This window comes from Coffea eugenioides, chromosome 6 (assembly GCF_003713205.1).
Source record: "Coffea eugenioides isolate CCC68of chromosome 6, Ceug_1.0, whole genome shotgun sequence".
In the NCBI taxonomy this organism is placed as follows: Eukaryota; Viridiplantae; Streptophyta; class Magnoliopsida; order Gentianales; family Rubiaceae; genus Coffea; species Coffea eugenioides.
The window spans coordinates 22,273,894-22,300,899 of record NC_040040.1 but is presented as its reverse complement, the minus strand read 5'-3'; the positions used below and the strand labels follow the sequence as shown (position 1 = coordinate 22,300,899).

General features: G+C 36.5%; 3 protein-coding genes across 3 annotated transcripts; 2 read left to right on the top strand and 1 right to left on the bottom strand.

Annotated features, from left to right (window-relative positions):
* Positions 1–2,623: 2,623 nt before the first annotated feature.
* Positions 2,624–7,302, bottom strand: LOC113775133 (ribosomal RNA small subunit methyltransferase NEP1). Its single transcript, XM_027319887.1, has 7 exons — positions 6,923–7,302; positions 6,717–6,809; positions 5,688–5,832; positions 5,456–5,566; positions 5,293–5,375; positions 5,148–5,205; positions 2,624–2,904 (listed from the first exon to the last, which is right to left on the bottom strand). The coding sequence occupies exons 1-7, from the start codon at positions 7,217–7,219 to the stop codon at positions 2,825–2,827; spliced, it is 867 nt and encodes a 288-aa protein (XP_027175688.1). The 5' UTR covers positions 7,220–7,302; the 3' UTR covers positions 2,624–2,824.
* A 4,599-nt stretch (positions 7,303–11,901) lies between these two features.
* LOC113773858 (putative nuclease HARBI1) lies at positions 11,902–12,565 on the top strand. The gene is made up of 2 exons (XM_027318462.1): positions 11,902–12,010; positions 12,117–12,565. The coding sequence occupies exons 1-2, from the start codon at positions 11,902–11,904 to the stop codon at positions 12,563–12,565; spliced, it is 558 nt and encodes a 185-aa protein (XP_027174263.1).
* Positions 12,566–13,946: 1,381 nt separating this feature from the next.
* LOC113775316 (nucleolar protein 10) lies at positions 13,947–26,658 on the top strand. Its single transcript, XM_027320138.1, has 16 exons — positions 13,947–14,157; positions 14,531–14,629; positions 14,741–14,832; positions 16,066–16,166; positions 17,258–17,348; positions 18,879–18,937; positions 19,114–19,234; positions 20,110–20,178; positions 21,224–21,276; positions 21,393–21,501; positions 22,340–22,510; positions 22,613–22,771; positions 23,008–23,100; positions 24,741–24,923; positions 25,472–25,674; positions 25,943–26,658. The coding sequence occupies exons 1-16, from the start codon at positions 14,022–14,024 to the stop codon at positions 26,298–26,300; spliced, it is 2,097 nt and encodes a 698-aa protein (XP_027175939.1). The 5' UTR covers positions 13,947–14,021; the 3' UTR covers positions 26,301–26,658.
* The last annotated feature ends 348 nt before the right edge of the window (positions 26,659–27,006 follow it).

Sequence of the window (27,006 nt, the reverse complement as noted above, 5' to 3'; positions counted from 1 at the left end):
TCTAAAGAGTTTATGGAAAGTCGATAAAGGCTTTTCTTGAGTCATTATTATTGTGACCATTGACTCTATTGAAATCATGAATTTTGTGTTTGATAAAATTGAAATTTGAATTCATTAAATTATTAAACTTTTAATATTAAATTAATACCTTTGAGTGTATATTATATTAAGTGATAAGTGAATAGCTTATCACTTATTTTTTGGAGCAAATTTTGCCTAGAAATTTAGTGCCACTTAATTAATTTAAATGTTCAATTTTTAGTATAACTGACAATTAGGCGAGTTGGGCTAGTTTATATTGGATTTTCACTTAAATAGGTTATATCCAATCCACCCAACTTTAGATTGGATTAGATCATATTGGGTCATGTCAAACCCATGACCCAAATATAATCTAACTTATTAATTAATATATTTTGATATATAAACTTTCTCACATACATTTACACACATAAAAAGATTTTTTTGACATACATAAACACATTTTTACATACATAAATATATTTTCACACACTAAAACACTTTCACACACACAAACACATACTCACTTCTTAAGCTCCTTGGAAACACATAAATAGAATAATACTTTATATTGCTTGTATTATGAATTTTAGATATAGATTAGCTAAACAAATTTGTTTACTTTTTACTTTTTAATACTACTAATTGATTGAAAGTTATTTTTGTCACAACTTGTTTAACACTTTTACTATTCATATCTACATTATTGTAAGTTCTAAACAAATTTGTTTACTTTTTACTTTTTAATACTACTAATTGATTGAAACTTATTTTTGTCACAACTTGTTTAACACTTTTACATTCATATCTGCTTTATTGTAAGTTCTAATATTCAATGTATTTAAATTATTGAATGCTAGATTATATTATGCTTGAAAATGTAATTAAAAGACATATAATTTGTTGTATTATAATATTGATGAGGAATTGTTAACAATGAAATAAAACAAGTTAGAGAAAAGTAAAAGAATGCAATTAGAACAAATTTAAAACTCTATTCTAGGTACACAAAAAGATTTAAAAACAGAATCAAGTAGCAATTGGATAATAACAATCAAAAAAAAAAAGAAAAAAAGGAGGAAAACAACATACTCTTAAAAGACATAATAAATTATTATAGAAGTTGAGCAACTATAACTATTGTTGTAGAAGTAAAATAAGCATGAGTTTTTGCTTCAAGTTTCTTTTTTCTTTTAAATAAAAATTAAAAAATGATTGAAAACATATATATGAGAATTTTGAATACAAAATGGTCAATAATTTGTTAACATATGTCCAAATGCAAGTGGTTTGGCATATGTGTATTGAATTTTGTATTTATTGTTTTGAACTATTTTCAAACAAGTTGAGCATTGGATGCCCAGATAAAAAATCTATCTCGTCCAATAAATAAATTGGGTTGTTCTTCTCAACTCAACAAAGCCCATAACCCAACTAACCCAACTCATCCTTTAAAATTAATGGGCGGGTTGTTGGGTTATAGATTTTTTTGCCAGCTCCAATTTTTAGTTATTAAATACAATTGAATATATTAAAATCTGAATCTATTAAGTTTAAACGATAAATTAGATTATCAAATAGAGCCTTACTCTACTTCCTTCAAAGTAAAGTTTTTGTTAATTAATTACTCCCAACCTTTTGTAAATTTGGGATTTGATTCTAGAGTTACTAAATTACGACCCACATTTATTGTTGCTAGTTGCCACCCAAAGCCCAAAGGATAGATAGCACGGATCATAGTTATGAAGCATGGCCCAGCGGTTTAACCGGTCAACTCAGTAAATTGATTACTTAATTGAGCCAGATCAATAGTTGCACCAAATTAGAAAGGAACTCGTTAACTAGACAATAATTTATTGATTTGATTAGTAAAATCTCAAAAAACCAACCAGTTCAACCACCTATTTGACCCACAATATCTTTAATAATTTAAACACGTTATTTTATTACTCTATATAATATAACCATTGAATCAACCAATAAACTTGCAGTTCAACTTCTAACTTTGTTGAACTAATAGCCCTTTTGGGTTGATATCCGGTCTGGGTTTAATAACTATGCTACTGCTGCCTCTTAACAATGATAACGAGTTAGCTTTGAGCAAGCTAGCTCCTTCAAAGTTCCAACCCTTTCTGGTGAGAGGCATTAACTCCTTACCGACTTCCGGGTCAACTGGCTCCTATATCAAATGATCAAATCTTTTCACTTGCAAGTCCTTTCGATGTCATCATTTGGCTTTGTCTCCATCTTCTTGGATCTCATCTACTTGAATAGACCCATACCTAGGATTCCAAAGGTTAATTATCTGTCCATTCAGCCAAGCCATTGAATGTCACACCAAACTTTGTTTCCTTATTCATTTTTCTTTCTTTTTCCCTCTTGTTTTTGGTGGTAACCTACTCATTTGAAAGTCTTTAAATTGTGTGAAAAATCTCTTTTATTCCCCAGCAGGTCAATGTTTTCATTTTCTTATTCAAACAGCACAAGGCAAACAGGCTGGTCAATCTAGTTTTAAAGACTATTGGAAGCCACAATGCCAGAGTATACCACTCCTATTACAAGGCAAAAAAAAAAAAAAGAAATCAAAATCTTGAGAACCAAATTCCAAAAACCTTTTCTGAACCAACATAATATTTTGTATTCAAACCGAGTAAAAAGCATTAGGAAAAAAGGAGTTTCATCTTGCACGGAGTAAACTCCATACCATCATCACATTGTAGTGATATTCATAAATAGTCTGTTAACAAAAGCCTACGGTATATATGTGGTTATGTCTACTAAAAATAAAGGCAACTGCAGAAGGTCACAAAACTCTCCAGTTCCGCTCCACAGCATTGCAGATCCTAGATATACAGAATGCAGCGCTCAACGGATAATCAGAAACTGCAAGAAGTCATTAGAAATTAGATGGCTGAAAACAAATTATTAGCAAGATCATTGACAAGCTACCACCATAATTCACCCCCGGAAGGCAAATTCTCAATCAGCAAAAGCACTGAAATGCAGAGATCAGTTTCAGATTAAATTTAACATGGACTTGTCCATACTTGTACTAAAAGAAAACCGAACTGTACTTGCCTCACAGCTAAAAGATCGCATAACTGGAAATTTTGGTTAGGTTTCTGAACTGAAATTAATGCACGCTTGCTAATGAGTCAAAGAACTATGCAGACAAATGATATTCATCAAGTACCTGGGAATTAAGAGCATACAAACAAGTGTATTACTTTTTTCCTCCTCATCTTTGTTACAGCATATATTCAACTAATAGGAACAAATTATCAAGCATGCTGCCCTGTGGTTGGTGATTAAAGAATATCAAATAATCAGAAAATGGAATATCATGTATGACAAAAGTCAGTCTACAGTGGGAATTGGAATTACGGCTACAGACTACTCAAGCCAACTACATGCAGCTTGGGCACTTAGAGAAAGAATGTCAGGAGATTCACTGCAAGATCAAGCGGAAGCTGTCAAACTAGCTCTAATGAATGCCGCCAATCAAGGTTGGAGAAACATAGAGGTGGAGCTGGACAACAGCAAACTGAAGGGATACATTGTGGACTCAAGACATAGTAGCTGGCGGTTGGCAACACTAATAGAGGATATTCAGTCCATTAGTAGCCTGTTTCATCTGTGCTCCTTTTCATTAGCTAATACAGGGAAATTAGATAGTATTAAACTGAGCTTGCATGCTCTTAATAGCTGGTTTGATGAAGAATGGGTAAATCCCAATCTTAGATGCTAACGCATCAAGGATCATCATGGGACAGTTGTCTCTTTTGTTTGGACCTTTGTCCAATTACTGTAAAGCTTTTGTGATGAAATATAAAACTAACGTTTCGACAAAAAAAAAAAAGGAATAACATGTATGACAAATTTCAGGCACTCCATATCTCCAATATGTCATCTCAATTGTATGCTTGGTATGTCCAATACTTCTTCCTCAAAAGTTACAAATCCCATAAATGGAAATTTTGGTCATATATCTACTGAAATTAACACTCACTAAATAATGAGTCAAACAACTATGCAGACAAGTTATATTCATCAAGTACGAGGGAAGTAACATCGGACAAACAAGTGTACAACCTTTTTCCTCTACATCTTTGTAACATAATTTATAGTCAACCCTCCGAGCAAAACTATAAAAAATGCTAACATTTAAAGAATATCATACAATAATAAAATGGCGTATCATATATTGCACATTTCATGCATCTCCAATATGTCATTTCAATCATATCCTTCATATGACCAATTCTTCTTCCACTTATTCAATGGCTAGATGATGAAGTAGAATACTTGAGTGCGAAAGGCATTCTACTTAATGAAATACTCTGGAAAGCACAACGAACTTACTACAAATCCTAGTTAGCCTAAAATAGTGCGGCACAGTAAATCTACTCTTAGCTGCAGTCTTAGATAAATTAAAAAGCTGAATGTCTCAAGGACAACACTCAATTTGTTCTGTCCCACAGCGTTTAACTATCAGGGAATCTTTATGACCATACACTTATACAAGTAAATTAATACCCTCAGAAATACTACGCTAGGAAATGAAAATCTTTCTCAAATTCATGGCAAACTTGCATAGCATATATTTTAAAGACACACTTAAAACCATCCTTTCTTTCAAGTCACAGCACCCATTTAAGGCTAAATTACGGTTCAGCCTATTGGGTCATTTAGCACTTGACATCTCCAAACAGACCCTGCTCTCTAGTGTTTCATTTTTTTGACATTTTAAACAAAAACAGTTCATTTGAGAAACTCAATTACTTGGAATGTTTATATCTCCATTAAAATGAAGTTTTGAAAGTCAAACAAAAACCAATTATGCATCAAATTTTGACCATGGGAACCAAGACACTGGGCATAAGCTACCAACAATCTTTATGGCCAACAAACTCTAAAAGAGCCATTCTATGCATTAAAATTTCTTCGAAAAAGATTAGATTCATTGGCTATGTAAAATCAACTGAAATTTGTGCAACTACAAGCTAAACATCTTCAACATCAACTAATAGGAGAACCCAACACCCATATAGAAACCAATATATATGTTTTAAAATGTATAAATATAAGATGGAAAACGAAAAAAAAAAGTGACCAAGTTATCTTACTTGAGATAAAGTCCTCGACATAATCAACATCAATTTTTCCATGGGCCATCGCACCAACCTGCATAAACAAGGTCAACCATGATGCAAGTTTTAATTGAAATCAATGAATACAAAATTTCTGTTTATAGATAAGCACACAGCATACCACGAATACAAGGTTCATCTCATTACCAACAGCAGCAACATAATCTTGCATATCAACCAATTTTTGCGAACTATGTGAGAAGCCTGAGATCCAAGTAAGTAAGCTGATTATTCAAAATTAATTGCTTGGGGAGTGACAACAAAGAGAAGGCAATTCTATTCACCTATTTTCCGAGAGTTGATGGGCAAATACTTGGTTACAGGGTTCTGAATAGCTTGCAGAAGTTTTTCACGCTTACCAACAGCAGTTATACTCAGTTTTTGTAACAGCTGCACTGTAACGTTACAGAAATGTGACAAAGCTCTAATACGAATATAATATAACAACCTGGAGAAAAATTCAACATTCTCAAGGTAGAAAAGTAATTGCCAGGTGGAAAGACTAGTCAAACTTACACATGATGCCAGAAAAACGATCAAATGTCCTCGGAATACGAACATGAGGTTTAATTTCAAAGAGCACGCCTTTCTCAGTCTTCACATACAAAGCTTTCATTCTACCAGATTTATTAAGTGTACTGTCCAAAATCATCAGGATTGCCTGAATAAATAACATTCACGTCATGTGTAGCTTTAAAACACAATGGAACTCAAACTCAAAAAAGGGAACAGAAGTCAAGCTACTGTGAAACACAAACAGATTTTAAACTTTTTACACAGTAAAGTGCATACTAAATGAAGCTATGAACCTAGAGCCAACTTTTGGCACAAAAAATGTGCAGCACAACACAAGTGAACGGGTAACTCATTCAAATTATCTTGAACTACCATGATAGGAAAGGGAAGAATATAGATTTTTGGCCATTGCTCAAGTCAGAAAGTAGGAAAGTAAAAGAAACTAATTTCGACGAAAAGTCTCCAGAAATTATTAACAGCAGCCTGAGAATACAATAAAAAGAATCCAATGCAGATTGAGAATTTTACAGGTTATGCCATCTACCACCATGTATTCAAAAAGATAGTGACTTTAGGCAGCTGTTTACTCCTTGATTTCCTCTCAATCCACTTCTTAAGCAATCATATGAATATTAATGATATTCAGTCCTAAATTTCGACAAGGAAAAAAGCAAGTAACATAAAAGGAGCCAGAAGTAAGAGCAGGAATACGTTGTCAGAAAGCTAAACCCAGTCAGACACTAATCTTAACCAAAATCACATAAGATGCTTAATTCAAAATATAGTTTTTCATAATTACATGGGCTTTCATATCCCCAACAACAGCTTAGGGGTAGCATAAGAGTTCGAATTTTTGCTGATTTTATTGCTGGTAAATTGAGATACATCTATAGACAATTAGCAACCCCTATGTTAATGAGGCAACTGAAGAAGCAGTATTTCCTTAGGGTATCAGGCAGACTCGGCACAGTTCAAACAAATTATACCATCCATCAAGAACTCAAAATAGAAGCAAAAGTACTCGGCTACCTGATGAGCAATGTCAGGCCGGTAGTCAGCTGGATTCCGTCCATTTCTCCTCAGAAAATTCGCATGCTTGTCTGAGTTCAGAAGTTGATAATTCTGCATTATCAAAACAAAACAGAAACTACATAAATAAGTAAACCAAAACAACTGCTAGACCCCTAAAACCCAAAACCCAAGAACATAATATACTTCCTTATCCAATTTAATACCTTTCCCACTTTTGCAACCTCCAGAGAAGCCTTTTCAAGAATGAAAATAACCCCAGGTTTGTTGGCGTTTTTCTGGTCATCAGCAAGGACAATTGGAAGACTGGGAAGTTCATTTGCTATTTCTTCAGCCCTTCTCTTCTTTTCATTTATATTCTCCTCATCTTCCTCTTCCTCTGCCCCTCCCTCTCCTGGGACAGATTTTTCTACATATTCTTCTTCTCCATTTTCTTCTTTATCATATTGCACCTTATCTCTCTTCCTTTTCTTGTGCCCTTTCATTTTGTAATGCCTCACCATTTTTCCTTGATCAAAAGCTCAAAAGAGCAAGCTTTTTGCTTGGAGAACCGGTTGAGCAGGGGAGATGAAATGAGAAGACAGAGGCAAGCCTTTGATAATTTCTACCGGATAGGGTTTTTCCAGGGCTTAGATACCCGATTTTCCAAGATTCCTTTAATTACATTCTTGGCCCTCAATATTAGGGAAATTAATTCTCTGCTTTTGCAATTGCATTCTTGACCATCAATATTCTAGAAATTAATTGTTTGCTTTTATTCTTCTATTTATTGTACTATTTGCACATCAAAACTAAATATATTTCCATTCTTTTAACTGGTTCGTTTGGATTGGCAGTTTTTCCAAAAACTGTTTTTGTCTTTGAGAAACAACACTTACTGATAAGTAAGTCTACAGTGGGTCTTTAATAAAACTGCGGCGTTTTTGGCAAAATACCCAATTGTCTTGTTTTCGGCTTTCCTTTGCCGACGCTACTTTGCCAAATTGCCTTCTGTGCTGAAGGCGAAGACAGATTCAGAACAGGGACCAGTCAGGAGCTTGTGCAAAGTACTCCTCTGAAGCACCATTGCCGGCCATCGAGAGGCGAAATTTGTGAGTAATCGAAGCAGATTTCAGCTCGCAACCTTCGAATCCAACCTCCTTCAGCTCGCGATTTCAGGTTGCGACTTCACTTCCAAACCTCCTCTGAGCTCCGACCCCCTCTTCGCTCTTCGATCCATCTTGCTAGTACACCCCTCTTTGAGAGCGACCTTGTCTGCAAGAGCCCATCCTCGCGCTTCAATCCATCAGGATCTTAACCCCCTTTCACAGCGAACAGCACATCTCGACAGTGACTGGCAGCTCCGACCCCTCTTCGCCCTTCGATTTACTGTTAAGGTTATGTTTCTAAGGCATTTTGCGGCTTTCACTTTACTGTTCTTGCTGCGTATTGTAAAGAATAATGTGTGGGATGTTCAAAATTTGATGTCCGGAAGCCCCAAAAATTTGACTGTGAGGTCAAAATTTGCTTGCTGCTTTCAATTTTCCAATTTGGCCATTTAGAGGTGTTGGACAGTAGAGTTAGAGATTAGTTGTGCAAAGTATTGTGGTGGATGAACCAAGTCTCGGCAATGCTGAAAATGAACCATGAAAAATTGAACTGGTTTGAATATTGAGACGATAAACTGGCCATGCTCTGAATTCAATGTCAGATTTCATTTTTCAAAATATTGAGAAAATCTCTTGACCACAATACGGCATTGACTTCAATTCATATCAGCTGGTCATGAATTTTGTCTGGTGCTGTTTTGCCGGAGTTGGTGGTTGCATTCGATAGTCCTTATTTAAATTTACCAAGATGTCTTACTTGCTTGAGATTCATTAGAATTGCCTAAATTCAGTGAAAGAAGCATATGTTTGTGCTTCTGATGGAAATTACATGGAGAACGGCTGCTTCTGATTGTGCTTTGGCATATTATTCCCCCCATGAGTGTGTCTCGCTTTGTTGAAATGCGACTGCAGTCATGTTTTCGTATTATTGTAGTATTAATTCTTGTGTTTTTACCCCAAAATGAACTCTTTGATGCTATTTCTGTGATTTTAAATTGTCTTCTCCGGCTATAGATGAGATTGGTATCTGCAGTCTAACTTCATACTGCTGTTTGGTGCTACAAAACAGGGTAGGTTGGTATTTTCATTGCCGTTCTCTAAGGTTACATGCCCCCTATTACCCGCCGTGCTTCCAAAGGTAGTTTGCGTGGTTCTGACTCTGTTTACTGCCTTGTTTAGTGCGACTAATTTTGACTCGTGTGTAAACACAGGATTGAAGACGAAAAATTGTGACAATTGTTGGGGATCCAACTCAGCTTGGAGGGAAAACGATTTACAAAAGTACATTTCTAACTACTACAAGGTAATACATGCTAGTCCTCTACTTTCGCTACTTATTATTTTATCTCTGTTTTGTCCGGCCGATAGTATAAGTACCAACGTTTCTGATTGCCTTTATTTATGGGTTAATAAGATGAGAAAACAAAGGCGCAATCCAGGTGGGCAGAAATTTTATTTCACTAGGCAGCAGGAAATAGAAATTGCCAACCGCCTAGTCAGCATGCATAGAGCTAGTGAAATTAGGGACAATAATATTGGTAGCTACGTGGTTCCCGAGATTCAACAGCAGTTGAACTGCCAATTTGGCACATCGTTCACAAGGGACAGCATAAGAGCCAAATACTATGCCTTGCGAGAACTTACCAAGCTGTACATTGCCTTCAAGAGGCGGGAAACGGGACTGGGTTGGGATAGCCAGAACTTTACCTGGTTCATGGACGATAGCAAGTGGGCTGAGCTTGCATAGGTATTTTTTGTCAAGTAAACTGTTTTTATATCAATTTATGGCTGTTAAAAGTTAATCAGATTATACGTGCAGCTCCCTCAAATAACCTTTTGGTTGTGTTTTTTTTTTTTGTCAGGTGAACCCAAAATATTTAAAATTTCAAGATGACTGCACCGTCTACCACTTGCTTGAGGAGGTTTTTGTCAACCAAGGAGCAACGGGAGATTTCAGCGCTGGCTTTGAGAACGAGCCCCGTACTTCACCCGAGGAGAGATACATGGAGAATCTTGCCTGATCGTCACGGAGAAAGGGAAGGTCGAACGCTGCGCACGAGGGTGTTGAAACTGAGTTAGTAGGGGCAAATGAAGCGAAAGGGAGAAAGGGCAAAGGAAAGCGGAAATCGGGGGACATGTCAAGTGGTAGTCCTATGTTCACCGCCTCCCATTCAACTTCTGATAGGTACATGAAGGCTCTTGACACCATTGAGTCCCTGGTTAGTCGCCATAAGAGCAGCAGCATGGGCGTGTCAGTCAGTTCTCCGGACAAGTAGTGTTCCGGCCGCGGTGGCCCTCTCAAAACTGCCTATGAAGCTGCCATGGATCAACTTTGGGGAATGGAGAACGTTTCGTACGCCTCCAAAATGGCCGTGGCTGAAATATTGATGGATAAGCAAGAGCTGGCCATTTGGAATTTAGCACAATCGGACGCCGACCGCATCACATTTATGAAAATAAAAGGCTGTTTCCCGCCTGATACGCAGGAGCCCCCTCCCCCACCTCCGTTCTAGGCGTTTCATTTCCATCGGGAGCTTGTATCTGAGACTTGAGTTGTTGACTATGATTTCTTTATAGCCAACTCAGCTTGTTGTAGCATTTGCTACCGATACATTTGAGTGTTTTTTTTTCAGAGGTGTTGTGATTTGTCTATTTGGATTCCGGCCCCGTACTGGCCATGAGTTTGTTCAGTTTTTATTGCATTGGGTTGGAGTTGTTGAGTTTTTATTATTATTGATAATGTGTTTGTGGCATTGACTATCTTGGTTAATCTCTAAATTCAGGGGTGCTTTGTGTCCATGAATGCCCTGGATATTATATGTCCAAACGCAGGATTTGAGTTAATTGTGTTTGGTCCTCTGTTGGTTACTATTTAAAACCATGAGTAGTATATATTTTTGGGGATGACTTTGTGGGATAATTTCTAAGGATTAGGAATGTGGTGCTAGTTTTCATTAACAACAGGTTACTCGTTTTAAGGCATTTGTTCATAGCTACAAATGTTGTGAACTGAAATGGCAAAGTAACATGCTGTCCTAAGGTATATGATTGGCCAGGTTTTGTTGCTGTCCAAATATTCACTTATTGGCTTGTTAGTAGCTGTCTTGACTTGGAATCTTATTCACTGTGGTGAATATATATTCCAAGAGCTATTGCCATATAAACAGAAATCATGTGGCGGATTTTTGTTTTTCAGATTTGTTGCCCGAAATAGCATATAACCTGCCTTCTTGATTTGCTGATGCTATATAGCTATTTGCCAGTATGCTTTAATTAGGAGATAATGGCGTTGTTGTTGATCATGCCTTTTGAAAATGGCCTTTTTTCTCAGGATCACGAGTGACTTTGGCTGCCCAGATCACATTTGGAAATGGAGTATGAGCATTATTTGCAAGGTGGGGATTTCTTCGACGAAGGAGATGAGGAGGAGATACTTTTGACCTTCATCTACTTTGTGCTTGCTGGATTGGCTCTGTTCGACCCATATCTAAACCCTGTGGAGCGCCGACGAATTCGAGATGGTGCACAGTCGGGTGCTCAATGGGTTGTAGAACTCATAAACGGCCATCGAGACAGAATATTCGACAACCTTCGAATGGAAGCTCCGTTTTTCCTCCAGTTATGTGATTTGTTGATTGAGAGGGGCTATTGGGAGCCCCACCCGACAGGACGGGTAGGCATTCACGAGTCTCTCGCCATTTGCCTTCTTTGCTTGAGTCATAACGAGCGACATAGGGTGCTAGCCGAGAGATTCCAACGCACAACCGAGACCACGGACCGTCATCTACGACGATGCCTTCGATCTCTCGTTCGCTTGGGACGCGACTTTGTCCGGCCGATAGATTATCACACGACGAATCCAAGAATACAGAACAGTGCTACGTTTTGGCCCTGGTTTAAGGTTAGAGATATTTTGTGAAATCTCTTATTAATTATAATCTATAGGAGACTGAACGTCTACTTATTGTGATTAGGATTGTGTTTGAGCTATTGATGGAATGCATGTTTCAGCTTGGTGTAGAGCCGAAGACAGGGAGCGTTATCGGAATAGGCATGACGGCTTATCGCAAAATATATTAGCAGTGTGTGATCATAATATGCGATTCACTTATGTTAGGGTAGGGTGGGAGGGTAGCGCACATGATTCTAGGATCTTAAAAGATGTCTTACTTGATCCTAATTGTGCTTTTCCATGGCCACCAGAAGGTAATTTGGGTATTAAATCATCCATTTGGAATTTATCGCATGACTTTTCTTAAAACATTTATAGTAATATTTATAATGCACTTAACTATAATTACTTTGTATGCAGGGAAGTATTATGCGGTGGATGCGGCATATACGAACATGTCAGGATTTATGGCTCCCTTTAGGGGTGCACGGGGAACCCAACAGGAGCGGGCATCAAGAACACTTTTCAACAGACGCCATGCATCTTTACGGAACATTATAGAACACACGTTTGGTGTTCTTAAGAAGCGATTTTCGATACTTAAGGGCCCCATGCAGAACTATTTGATGGCGACACAGAATAATATTGTCCTGGCTTGCTGTGCATTGCACAACTTTATGCGCGATAATGTCCCGAATGACGCATATTTTGTTGAAGAAGAGACTATTGCAGCACAAGCAGATAATATAAATCATGTGGTGGATCAAATGGCCGGCGCAGAACCACTGGATATGTCGCCTCAAGGAATTGCTGGTTGGAATGAATTCAGGAGCGCCTTGGCAAACAGCATGTACTATCACCAACATTAGTAGCTCCATTTTGTCGTTATCTATTTTGTGCTTTTGTAACTAGTGGGCGGATTGCGAATGGCAAACCATAAATAATGGTTCCACGGTGGCTATTGTATATGGCATGTACACTTATGCAAAATCTCTATCTATTAAGTTTACTTTTAATTATACCAGTGTTGTACTGATAAAGTATTTTGTTGAATGAAATTTATTGATTTTTTTAATTACCAATTTGAATGATGTTTTTCAAAAATAGCTAATCCAAACCAGCTTGTTTTTAAAAAACAAGCTGTTTCTCAAAAACAAATAATCCAAACAAGCTTGTTTTTGAAAAACAAGCTGTTTCTCAAAAACAGCTAATCCAAACAACATTTGCTGTTTTTCAAAAAATGAATAGTATAGTTTTTAAAAAACAACCCCAAAAACAGCCAATCCAAACGAATAACAACGTTCAATCTTATGATTCAAATTAGTACATGTTACATGCCGCATCTGCATATAACATTTGTAGCCTCTTTTTTTTTGGTGTTTTTTGATTTTGTATTTAATCTGCATTTTAATTTAATAATCTTGTAAATAAACATTTAAGGAATATATTTATGTGGATGCTTTTAGATTTACATAATTGGGCCTAGTAGTTATCACAAAATTGAACTGATGCACTAGGACTAATTTAATCAATTCTGAACCAAAACTTCTAAAATTTCATAATTAAATCATCAATATACTCCTGAAAGTTTAAAACGAGCGTTTTTGGAATATCACTTTTATCATTTAATAGGAAATTAAAAAATTAATGTTCTATCTTGTTTTTGAAAAATTCATATAAAACTTCTACACTATTAACTTACATTAATTAGTTTCAACGGGTGACAATGATATCTTTGGATTTTTTTTGGAGTGATTATTCCTCCACGATGAGTAAAAACCTTTCTCTTTTTGTCACTCAAGAGATGCACATATAAAAGTGAAGCTCTATTTAATAATAATTTTTTTAACTAATGACATGAATATGGTATAAAGGAATTTTTATGCTGTTTATGAGCGTAAAAATGATTAATCCTTTTCTTGAAAAAAAGATTTTTTTCATTTTTTATGAGGCAAAATAACTATTACAAAAAAAAAAAATTAAAATAAAAGAAACAAATCCAGATAAACAATTATGTATTTTGTAAACCTATAGTGGGATAATTGTTTGCAAATTGCAACTATACAAAAAGGTTTTTAGTTAAAATTGCCAAAATATAAGGACCGGATATCGGCACATCGCCCTATGCCTATAACGGGTCGGTTCAAACACTCCCCGCCGACCCATTCCTCGGCTTACTCAAAAAAAATAATGGCGGCCAACTTCGTCCACCGGTAAAACCCACTCCAAAACCCTCCCCTCTCTCTCTCTCTCTCTCTGAAAAAAAAAACACACACACACACACACATTATTATTGTTCATTTGATTCTGTATTCTCCCAAAAAAATGGCGAATCAAGGTGGCGGGACCTTGAAATCGACGTCGATAAATGGGGTGAAGATGTACACCGTCACCGGCCAGCACCGGTCATTGGCCACCTGGCTTCCTCCCAAGAAGCTCCGAGCTCTCCGCAAAGACAAAGGTCACCCGGAAAGCTCCCCCTTTTCTACGTTTTGTTTAACAATTGTTAGAATTCTTTCTCTGGCTTCCCCTGTTGGTTAATCCCTTGCCTTTTGTGACTAATTTTTGAGCTGATTTGAAGCTTAATAAGTACTTTGGATTAATGTTAGGGTAATTTGCACCTAAGCTTCTTAGAGTGTTTTGATTGTGAAGAAAACTGCCCTTAGGGTGCTCCCCCCGGGGGGGGGGGACGGAATTGTTGTACATTTTAATGAGTTGATTGCAATATGAACGTCAACTTTGTCGACCACTTTTCTTTGTCAGATTTGCTTGCTTTTGAAAGCTTGTGGCTTTGCAATGTTGACTTAATATTTATGTTTGTGCCGAGGTTTTAGATTATATGCAGAGAGTGGATTTGATCCAGGATTTGAGGTTTGAAACTGCAACAAGTAGAATTAAGGCAACATCAGATGGGGAATACCTTATTGCTTCAGGTGAATATTAGTAGTTTTGAATCATAAAATTATACATGCTCCTGCTTTGGATTTATGTTTTGAGATGAAATGTGGGTGAGTATCAAGCTTTTATGTTATCTTCAATTTTAGGAATATACCCACCACAAGTCAAAGTGTACGAGTTACGTGAGCTATCCTTGAAATTTGAAAGGCATTTGGTGTCAGAGATAGTAAACTTTGAGGTAATTTCTTCATCTTGCAATCTTCCTTGTGGATGCTGCATATGATTAGCAATGTATTGCTGCTAATTTACTGATGTGAGTTCCTAGACTATATGCTTGCTCTAACCCAAGAATTCTTTTGCATGGTAGATGTGGTTTCTTTGTGAAATGTGTTAATGCATCACATTTTTCAACTTGTGAGTATATACTCTTGTGTTATATTCTTTTTTTTTTTTCTTTTTTAATTTTTCTAGCAGGGGAAGAGTGGGATTTAACAAGCGGGAAGGGGAAGGGGGATTTGAACTTAGGATAAGTCCTAAGGCCTCAGTGTTATATGCTTTGTCATGATAAAGATTAAGTCATCTCAGTGAAGTATTTATTACCTTGTATGAACTTCTTTACTGTCCAAACTGGACCCTAACAAGATTATTAATATCCTCTTATGTGTCATGCATAAGTGTGTAGAAACTTTTAATCTGGCATACTGATTTATGACACAGCTGTGCTGGTGGGGTAGAAATGATGACCTCTAGAAGGATGTTTTAATGGTGATCCAAAGAATCCTAAAATTGTTAAATGGTTCTTCGTAATCTGCTGGTCAGCTTAGCAGTTGTTTATTTGAATTTAGGAGTCAAATGTGGTGTGTCTCTTTTTGCATATGAACGTTGCTGAAATTTTTTTCTTCATTCCACATTTGTTTTTTTTTTCTTTTATGATCTTAGTTGGAGTCTTCGTTGTCTAAGTTGGGTTGTGGACTTGAGTAATATAGGCGGTTTTTATTTCTTATACTATTCTTGCAGCTAGTCTATTACCATAGAGATTTGATTAATAAGCAAATCATGTCCATTGAGAATTATTCCCTCTCAAATTCCCATCATTGTCTTCCCTTTTTGCCTTTTTTTTCTCGTCACTTTTCTGGGGTCCTGTTGACAGCCTGAAAACAGACTTAGATTCTCTTCAGTCTTCCATTAGCACTGTTAGGAGAGAATACCATAATATTGTCCTCAGTCAAATTGGCCTGTCTTTATTCTTTGCTGAGAAATCTTGTCTTGTAGGAGTTTGTTTGATTTGTACATACCTTTCCTGCAAGCTTTGTAGTTTTAGTATAGGTTTGTCAATAGATTTTATATTGAATTCTGAGGTGATGGCTATCCCAGTGAAATATATTTCTATTTCTTCTAAAGTGTCTGAAATGTCTCTCTCTGTTTTCTTGAAACAGCATTTTGTGAATTTTGGGTTTTCTTGCTCTTTTAGGTCTTGAGTGATGACTATTCAAAGATTGCGTTTCTCTGTGCTGATCGTTCTGTTTGCCTACATGCCAAGTATGGAAGTCACTACACCTTGCGGATTCCAAGGTATTTTACTAACCAATCTTCATAATATGTCTTTGCTGGTGATCTCTAAGGAATATTGCATGTGAGATTTCCTCCCCTTTATCTCTTTCATCTTAACTTAGTGATGGAAAATCGTTCGAATGCTTTGGATTTGAAGCATGTACAAGTCTAGTTTTGCTCTACTTAGGAAGTTTGGCGTTTGCTGTTATATAATAGGATTCTGATTCACTAGGCTAGTTCAATAAAGCGCACATATTCATCTTGAAGGTAAGATGAAAGGTTGAGCCTAAAGTTTGATGATATAAATGTCTTTGTTTTTTTAGGCAATGATTTAAATGTCTTTATTAGTTAGGAAGTACAGATCTTTGTCATATTTCATCCAAAAATTAGGAACTCCTCCTGTTTGTATCGATTCTGTGCTATGAGAGATTTAAAGAATGTCCCTTGAAGCTGTCTGAGTACAGGTTTTCCTGATCTCTATTGGTTATCAAAATTTTCTTGTCTGCCCTACTCTAGGTTTTGCTGGTAATGGTTTTTTCCTGTAAAATTATGTAAATATGGTTTTCACCTAGTGAAACTTGTTCTTTTTGGTTAAATGAATGAAAATATTTAAAAATGAGGAAACTGTAGTATGAGCAAACCTAGTTGCAACTGAAGTTACATGAACTGTAAGTCACCTGTAGAGTCACCCCATACAAGAAAGGCTGGAACATATTGACATTGGTGAACAAGATTTGTAGTCATGTTGATCCTTGCTGTGTCCATAACTTATAGGCAGTCAACTTTGACCAAACTTATATTCATGTTGCATAATTAAAGCCCTGAGTCTCTGGTAATAATTGTTATAAGCCCATATCAATATCATCACATGGTCTGGTACAAAGTCTAATTTTGATATAAGCAAATAGTCTTTTTGCATATGTGCTGATGGGAAGTAGTATGGATCCATTCATTTCTAAAAGATTGATGGGCGTCATCACTTGATTGTCCATGTATTCTCTTCTGTTGCCTGAAACCTATGTTTTCTCTCGTGGATTCCCCAACTTTCCTAGATTTTTCTTTTCTCCTCTAACATTTGCTTGACGTTTTGGTTTTTCTTATTGTATGAACAGGATGGGAAGGGATATGGCATATGATTGCTGGTCGTGTGACTTGATCTGTGCTGCTTCATCTCCGGATGTATATAGAATAAATTTGGAACAGGTCTCTTAAAAATTTCTTTTGCTTGTACCCTCATTGTTTCTATGGGTTTTTTTTTTTTTGCCTTTTTCTAAAACTTATTTGGAGTATCTTTCTTCAAGTGCTTTGTTTACTTTATTTTCTTCTTTGCTGGCTGTTTTGAGGCAATAGAAGACAGTCTTGCAGAGGCTGTGATAAACTCCAACTGAACTTGTAAAATTTCAAATCCCATGAAACACTGCATGAGGAGATAAAGAAACACTAAGATATTATTGTTAATTTTCACTTTCTCCTCCTTTCCGTACTCCACATTCACCTTGTTCCAGGATGTTTGCACACAACCTAGTGGTTGTTGATATTCATTAAATTAGTGATCCAGGCTGGAAGTCCAAAAATCAAATCTTGCAGTTACTGTGTTCTTCTTCCCCATTTGTCCTATCACTTACCTTCATTCATTAACTCTAAAGTGACTATAAATTCATCTGGTTCGATCCTGGTGGTTGTGTTTGTACTGTAGTACTACTGCTTGTTGCTGCAATTTGTTTTTGCAACACATGCCTGAATTCTGACAGTAGAATGCTGTTCAGTTCTTCGATTCTCCGAGAAAAAGCTTCTATTTTCGCATGTAGAAAGAAATCGAGAACTACAAGGAGCGCCAATGGGTGATTTATGAGAGCGTGAGTCTACTTTTCTAGTGATGAAATTTTACCATGATTTTCTGTGGGAAGTCGCCTCTGCTCTCAGGAATTTGATTTCAAATCTTTAGGTAGAGACAAAAGTTCATTTCAACAGGATACATGAAGGAGGCATTGAAAATTGTGAACTCATAGAATCTTGAAACAAGGAAAATGGGCTTATCCTTTTCAGAGGGAGAAGTGAGGTGTAAATGGATTTCTTCCATAAACTCCCTTAGTGGTGCTTCATTTACTTGACAGTGGTTCAAAGAGGGGAAGATTTTCTATTCATTGGGAAGCTCTTATTATTATTATTATTTTTTAACTGGTTTGAATTTAGCAGTCTGAATGTATCACCACAAAGAACCACCTAGAGATGTCTCCTGAAATTGCATTCATGTTGTTTGATAGACTTTTTGCCTTCTCAATAATTATGTATGTGTGACTGGCTTATTTTTTATTTGCCACGATGGACATGGTTGACAAAGTCACTGTGGTAAAATGAACACGTGTTAATTAAGGTTTTAGACTTGGGAGTATCAATTGTGGGCGTTCTGCTATTTGGTATTGCTATCAGCTGACATGGGTCAAGTCTCGAGTTTTGACATAGGTTGAGGCTCGTATTTGGTGATTTTAAACACTTTATATTCTCTTCCAAATGCTGTCAAACTGTGCTCTCCTAATATTTTCTGTTAATCTCATTTCTCTGGGCAAACTGATCGAAGGTCAGTTATATTAGCTTATATATCATGCGGAGTAGTGTATGCTTAATATATCAGTTGTTGGTTGTAATCATTGATGTCTTCAAATTTTGTTTCTTGAATTTTTTGATTGAAAAAAAGGAGCAAAATGCTTAAGTAGAGATTTTTCCCCTTTACAGGGCCGGTTCTTGTCCTCTCTTAACACACAATCCCCAGCACTAAATGTTGTCTCTCGAAGGTTAGTGAGACCATATTTCTTTTTCCTTCAATTATGTTAATAAGCTGTCTTCCTTTTCATTTTTATTTTCATAATTCAAAGTAAAAGGAAGGCCTAAAGATGATGTAAGGTTTTGTCCTTGCTTCTTGTTTATTTCATTGTTCTCTTCTTTTTTCTTCTTTATATGTGAAAAACAGCATGGTCCATGGATTGGTTGCCTGTGGTGGAGAGGATGGTGCTGTAGAATGCTTCGACACTAGAGCTAGATCTTCAGTTGGCAGGATAAATGCTGTTGCAGCTGCTGGTGACATTGATCAGGTAGCTCTTTTATGATAGATCATTGACAACTCCCATCAGATTCTCTTTGCATATGCTGTTGTCATTGATTGAGTGAGTTAGCTCATTAACTCTGTAACTTCTCCACTCCTGTATTTCTTGTTCAGAAAGTTTATTTTGAAATGGTCAATAAGTCATTTCATTGTAAGTTCTTTATTAGTGATTATCATATATCTGAAGACCAAATGCTGTGGTTTTGGTGTCCTTCTATTTTGAAATATAGTTTCTTGCATGGAGTGTAAAGCAGAATAGGGGACACATACTGGGCATAGTGGTTCTGAAGTTCAAACTGGTTTTGCGCCCTGCACGCGTGAACATGTCACGGTCATTTCCTAATTGGTCTTTGCTTGTACTGGACATTGATCATTTATTATGCCTTATTGTCTCACCATTGCGGGGACACTAAAATCATGGCTACATGTCCATTCAGCTGGAAATGCCTTCTTCCTAGTATCAATGGAGGATTTGGAAAATTAATGTGCAAGTATATCCGAATATAATTGTATGGTTAGAGATACGAGTACCTCGTAGATGATGGTGCTCTTTTTTAGCTTGGGTATTTGATTTGGAGCGCTTCAAGAGACATAAATCAATTGAATCCAAATCTTTTCAGGCCGTTCACCACCATCTCGTGTATCTTTAGTTCCTCTGACCATTGACATAGTTCAGCTCTATTTGTGGTGTTAGAGGATTTTTTCTTTGCTGCAAATAACAAAATAGGATAATAGATTGTACTTTCTGATACTTCTGGACTTCAATATAGAGGTGAAAAAAGGCTTTTGGTTTTGATGGTGTATCCACTTGATTAATACTTTTTGTTGATTATGTTTCCTTTTATTATTTTCATCGAATCATAGGAGGTTACTGCAATACAATTTGACTGTGATGGAGGTTACCTCATGGGTGTTGGAAGTAGTGCTGGGAAGGTATGCATCATCTTTGTGTTTTTCAGTAAATCATTCTGGACGATGACTAATGATACATTTTTTATAGTGATTGTATGTTTTCTGAAATTTAAAGTGCTTGTTAAATTATCCCTTAGATCCAAATGTGATATCAAAGAACTGAAATATCTGCCTTTTTTTTTTTTGAAAAATATATTGTGGGGTGATTTAAAATTTGAATGGATCTGTCTTTTATGACAATATTGCTCTTACTTGTATCTTATGGACATTGATTTATAAAAGATGCCTTTGAAGCCAGAAAATTTGGTGTTCAATGGAAAGTGCTAGCCTTTCTGTCCCTTATTATTTTTTTAAGCATTTAAACTGAGATTTTAGTGGAGGAAAAAAAGGCTGTATCCTTGGATTCTACTGTAATTCATGGCATAGTGAAAGAACCTTCTTAATTTGACCTTATGATGTTATAATAAAGTTATATTGCAGTGAAATTTTTGGAGAGCCATTTTGAAGTGGTAATACTTCTCAAAAAGATTAAAGTTGACATTACTGCTAATTTGGTGTGTATGAGCTGTTATCTAATGCATCATTTAGCAAGTATTTCGAGATTAATCATCAATATGGTCATTTGTGGTTGATTTGAAAGGGTTGCCAAGTAAGCTAGTGATTTTTGCTGAATGACCACCACTGGTGAATACAGAATCAACTCTGATTTGGTATCTTCTTTAGGCGTATGTTTTTCTAAGTGTTTATATGCCTCATCTCGGAAAAATATTGTGGAACGTGAGCTTTTGCTTTCCTTAAAAGTCAACATAACGTAGATGGGCTATCTGGGAGTGATGACCATTACGTGGTATATGAGCAGTGTAATGTATGTGCTTGCACATGGATGTGTAATCACTTGTTAAGGAACTTACCAGGGATTCTAGTCTAATAAAAGAACCTTATAGGAGGCTTCTTCTTGGTGTTTGATTTTTTATTATTCACTTCTGACACATGAACTTTTCTGTTACATTTTTCTTTGTTGATATGTGAAGTTCACTGCGTTGATATGTATTATATTAATTGGCAGGTTTTGATTTATGATTTACGCTCTTCATATCCTGTGCGAATAAAGGATCACATGTGAGTTGCTTTTCTGAGCTGCTATTGGGTATATAAATTACTGCTGGTTGGTTCGTATTTTATGTGTCTGATGCTAAGGCATCTATTATTTTGTGGAACCTGGCAATCTTTTATAGGTATGGCAGCCCGATACTGAGCATCAAGTGGCATAAGACTCTTAATTCAGATAAACCGAAGTTAATTACCGCTGATAAACACATTGTTAGGATCTGGGACCCTGAGACAGTAAGGAATTCTCATATCTCAGTATGTTTTTGTTGCAATTTGATATTTGTAAGTTGCAGAAATGTGGTTGTCCTCAGATTGTTGCTTGCTGGTAAGAAGGTTCAATAGGTCATATGGACTTGAATGCTTCCTGGGCTCGAGACAAATTCAAGAGAATTGTGAAGTTACTTATGTTAGCATTAATTGCTATCTTTGTGGGAGGGTTTTGGTTGCTGGAAACCCAATGTGCTGGCTGAGAACAGGCCAACTGTATTGGTATCTTCTTGGTGGCTTTCTATGATTGGAGGTTGTGAATGCCCTTTGAGCCTGGATTTATGTGGTAAATAAGGGTGAATAAAAAGAGTTCACATTTTAGATGACCAGAGAAGCAGATTGGGACCAGCAAAACAACTCATACAAGCTTCAGCTCCGAAAGATCTAACTTTTATTGGTTGATGGTTTTAACTACTAATCGGAAATATAGTGAATTTTAAAGACTGCACAAAGGAGCTTTAAGTTGTAAGTTGTTAAGCACTTGAGTTGTTGAGCACTAGGAAAGAGATTCTGGTGAGCTATTAGGTGATTATCTTGTTAGTAAAATAATGGAGATAAGGTAGGCACAGAAATTCAGGCTGTGTCTTCTTGTAACCCTCCCTCCTTGAGGTTCCAATTCTTTGTTCTCTGCCTTCTTCTTTTTCTTTGAGCTGGGAGGAACTGATGGTAGTATTAGTGTTGTCACAAAACCTTCACTGTGTGACAAAATGTGAAATCTGTCTGGTTAAATATGCCTTTTGAACTCAACTTAATATTTCAAGTGTGGCAATAACTTTGTCTAATTGAGTAAATCTGGTGTTTTTAGGGTGAAGGGATGACCAGCATTGAACCGACGGCTGGGAAAATCAATGACCTATGTGTGTTTGGTGGAAGTGGGCTGATGTTATTGGCTTTGGACAACAGCCAAATCCCTTCTTATTTCGTACCTGCCCTTGGACCGGCTCCAAAATGGTGCTCTTATCTTGAGAACTTGACGGTATGACTATGTGATGTCAATGACCTATGTTCAAATTATGGGTTGTAAAATCACTTTTTGGCAACTTAAGAATGAGTTTATGATATTCCTATCTATTTACAGGAGGAGCTGGAGGAGAATGCGCAAACAACTATTTATGATGATTTCAAATTTTTGACCAAAGAAGACCTTGCGAAGTTGAATTTAACAAACTTGATTGGAACCAATCTTCTAAGAGCATACATGCATGGTTACTTCATTGACTATCGGCTGTATAAAAAGGTAAATATTTTTTTAACTGGACTGATGCAATAGCCCTTTTCAAATCTATAGGACATTTTATCGGTCATGCAGTCTTCTAAAGCAGTAGTTAAACTAAACTGTTATTTAGAAATGAATAACAATTTAGAGGAGTATGAGGTAGACATGTTTTTCTGCATTCAATCAGGTTTAAGATTTCAGTATAGAGACCTGAAATTGAAGAATTATAATGATAGTTGCTCATATTTCTTGTGCAGGCACAAGCTTTGGCAGATCCATTTGCTTATGAATCTTATATAGAGAGACGGAAAAAAGAAAAGCTGGAAGCTGAACGCGCCTCAAGAATTACAGTCAGTTTCATGCCTGAACTTGTTGATTAATTTACGTTTTCATCTTGTTTCCTTTTGGCAAACCTCTAAAGTATGTTTGGTATAGTAGTTTTGACCAAATTTGGTTATAATGGATTAGTAAGATTGACTAGTTAAATCCATTCGAAGTTTAAGACATCAAGGCTGATTAAAGATATCTTCCAGCCTTGTATATTCCATTGTTTGTTTCAGGTTTGTGTTTGAGCTGATACAGCCTGCTAAGACCAATAGCATTTTGAGTGTGACCATGTTTGGTTAGCTAACCACTGAACTAGAGTGATAATTTAAGAAAAACATTTTTGTTTCTGTACCAACTCATGGTACAAATGCAAGGAAAATTGGTGAATCAACAGATTTTGTTATCCAAAACACCCCTCAATGTTTTCTGTATGGTTAAATGACGTCACTATCTGCAGGATGATAGTCAGTTTGCATTTGCATGGTATTCTTTCAAGATATAAGAAAAATTGTCTTATTTTGGATACAAAAAACATCCATAGATGAAGGCTGATTGTTTCTAGAGAGTAATCAATAATAATCTATATATGACATAGAAGAGATATTTGAATTCATTTGCATAGTAGTTAACTTCATAACCTGAATACACGAGGAAACTATCAAGTGCAATGTGTGGTTTACCTTCTTTGAATAGCATTTTATAGGACTCCTTGTTTTCACAAATACATGAAGTTGATATCTTGCAGGCATTTTGTTTCTGGTTTCATTCTGCTGGGGGTCAAATAATAGCACAGAACAAAGGGAAAAAATCTCTTTGATACCCAGTATCCTTTCAATAAATATGAACTCTCAATTATATGTAGTATAGGTAAATCTGATGTTCTTTCAAAAGTAAAGGGACTTTTGACATGTTGGGCAGTTATTGGTGAATGGTGATGTAGCGGATTGATCTAATTATTATTCCATATTCATTTTATTTATTTGCTGATCTCAGTTGTATACCCAAGCAATTTGTCCGGTCTACATTCTCTCATATCTGTAGACATCACGCTTACATGCTTATGCTACTTGATGTTATCTATAACTCTTCCTTCTTAAAGAAAGAAGAAAAAGGTCATATTTGTTGATGTACTTGCCCAAGTTCATTTGGTTACGAATGCCTTTTCTAGTGGTTGATTGTTTAAAATATAGTCGCTGTAAAATTAGATGATAAAAGGGCAAGTCACCTTGATCACCTAGACATACTTCTTCCAAATTTAGGCTCCCGACACCCCCCCCCCCCCAACAACCCAAAAAAAAAAAAAAAAAAAAAAAATAGTGCTATACTAACCAAATTCGAAGTTATCCTAGTAGCCAATAAGGGAGGACCTAAATTACACATAATATGTCTATGCACGGATCTTTTCACCTATGTTGTTGTGCTTGTACAAACGTTTGCACTTTGTTGTAACATAAGAGTGAAACTATAATTTCTTGTTACTTGAAACTTGCTGCTTGATAGAATAGTACTAAGATTGGTAAAACTATAGCACCATGCATTTTTGTGTTGAAGGGTTGTGGTGTCATTGCTTCTTGAAATGTATGACTTTGAGATATTTTATGCTCTAGTGTCAGAAACTTGTTATTTGGTATTTCTTAACCTTTGTGTGTTCGTCTTTCTGCAGATCAAGAGAAAGTTGCCAAAAGTTAACCGTGGTCTTGCAGCTCGACTTCTTGAAGATGAAGATGCTGAGAATGAAGGGAGAGACATTGATAATGGTGATACTAAGAAAACATCCAAGAAAAAGAAAGGACTAACCAGTGAGGTCATGAAGGACGACCGATTTGCCGCAATGTTTGAAAACAAGGTAATTTTACACTTCTTTTTATTTGATTGATGTCTCTTTAGTAATCTAAAGGTATCTCACACATGACAATGCACTCTTCTGAAACTAAACTTTGAATGTTGTGGAGGGGAAATATGGCACCTTGCATGAAATTGTTTGAAAGTCGTGCTAACCATTGTTTACTTTTTTTTCCTTTGAGATGCTCAAGAAGCGCCCAGAATTTGTATACTAAAAATTGGAGCAATAAGAACCTTCATGGTGGTTGTTATATGGTTTGTTGGGAAATATTTTATGTAACTAAATAAACCTACATGAAGAGTAATGCTGGAAATCTAATTGGATCTTAATTATTAGTTTATTCAGATAATTTCTAATAGTTGGGATAGTTATTTGCTTATAAGTGGTAGTTTGTAATTGTCAGTTTAGTTTAGGAATGCCATGGACGTGTATGATTTTGTTGCTCTTTCATGCATTTCTTTATATTGTTTAGCTGCCTGTAGTTAAATTGGTAATTAGGGCCGCTCCTATGTTGCCTGCTTTTGATTAATGTCGTCTATTGATTCTTATAGGACTTTGAGATTGACGAGTTTTCACAAGAATATTTGGCTTTCCACCCAATAGCATCCACGAAGCAACCATCTTTGGTCGAGGAGCATTTTGAGCCTGTAATGGAAGATGAAGACCTTGATGCAGATGATTCAGATGTATCGGCAGCCAGCCAATCTTCTGACAATGAGGATGCTGGTGGCAGAAAGAAATCACGAGTTCCTAGGTGAGTCTTGAGTTTATTTTTTGTCCATACTTTCATCAGTGAAGAAAAATGCATCTCTTTCTTGGTTATGTATCCAATTCTGCACTATATCGTACATGAATACTTTGATATGGAAATACTTATGCTAGACTAGACATCAGTCTTCATAATTAGAGATGTAGTAACTAGGCTGATTTGGCTTGGATAACTCATGGACGTAGTTGCCTGATAATACATGAAATGGGCGACTCTTTCTGTTTAATTCTTATCCCTTTATGTGAATACTCAGGTTGTACGAGGTGAAGGATGAGCGACACGCAGAAGCCTTCTCAAATAGCAGATCACTAGCAAAGGAGGACTCTCTTTCATTAGGAGAAAGGGCTGCAGCTATGGCAAATATATCAAGAGATGCTAGTGGTGTTAAGGTGGGAGCAGGAGGGTCCCGTGAAATATCCTTTATTTCCAGAAGCAAAGCAAAGTACAAAGAATATGATGAGGACGAGGAGAGACTGCCTCAGAAGAGGAGAGGAGTCCAATCTTTGAAACTGAAACCAGATAGATCAAGTTTTCGAGGCCGTGGGAGGGGAGGAAGTCGTGGAAGAGGCGGAGGAAGTCGTGGAAGAGGCAGAGGAAGGGGTCGCAGGTGAACTGAAGTTTAATTATGTAACCGTGTGTATACTGTATACTTCTTGTCGGCCCTTTTGCTCAAGCACACTGGAGGGGTACAGCATTGACAAAGTTAACGACTAGAAGAGCAAATTTTGCTGCTCTGTTGCTCACGACGAAGTTTTGCAGTTTTCAGGGGCACACATCCTTCAATCATCTATTTTGAAGGCGTATTAGGAGGGTACTTAGTGGAGAAGGCGGCTCTTTATGTCCACCTTTTATAGTTCAATTCCTCGGAAGAGGAATTCATTTTTGGTTCAATAGGTCTGATGCTTTTCTGGTGACTTAAACCTTGATACGTTAGATCAAATGCATGAGATCATTCGCCTCTCTTTACTACTTGATCTAAGCATCAATTTTGGGTAAAATTAAACTGGTGCAGAGGGAGAATAGTGGAGGTAAGGAGCTCAGCGAATTCTTGTGCAAAGTTGAAATAGAGTTTCTATGGAAGGTTTACGCGCGGTGTGGACTTCAAAGATTATCATGCTCAGTGTTGCTGAGTAAAGTAATAAGAAATTGGAAAGTAGAAATTGACAAAATTAAAAATTGTAATGAACAGTATATTTAAGATATAAGTAAAAAAATATTACAAGTAATGAGCGTAGATTGTTGATTGGAAAAGGCATGATTTAAAAAACAGAATAAGTAGCTCTTCAGTCATTAATGTTGAGATTATTGATGTTGAGG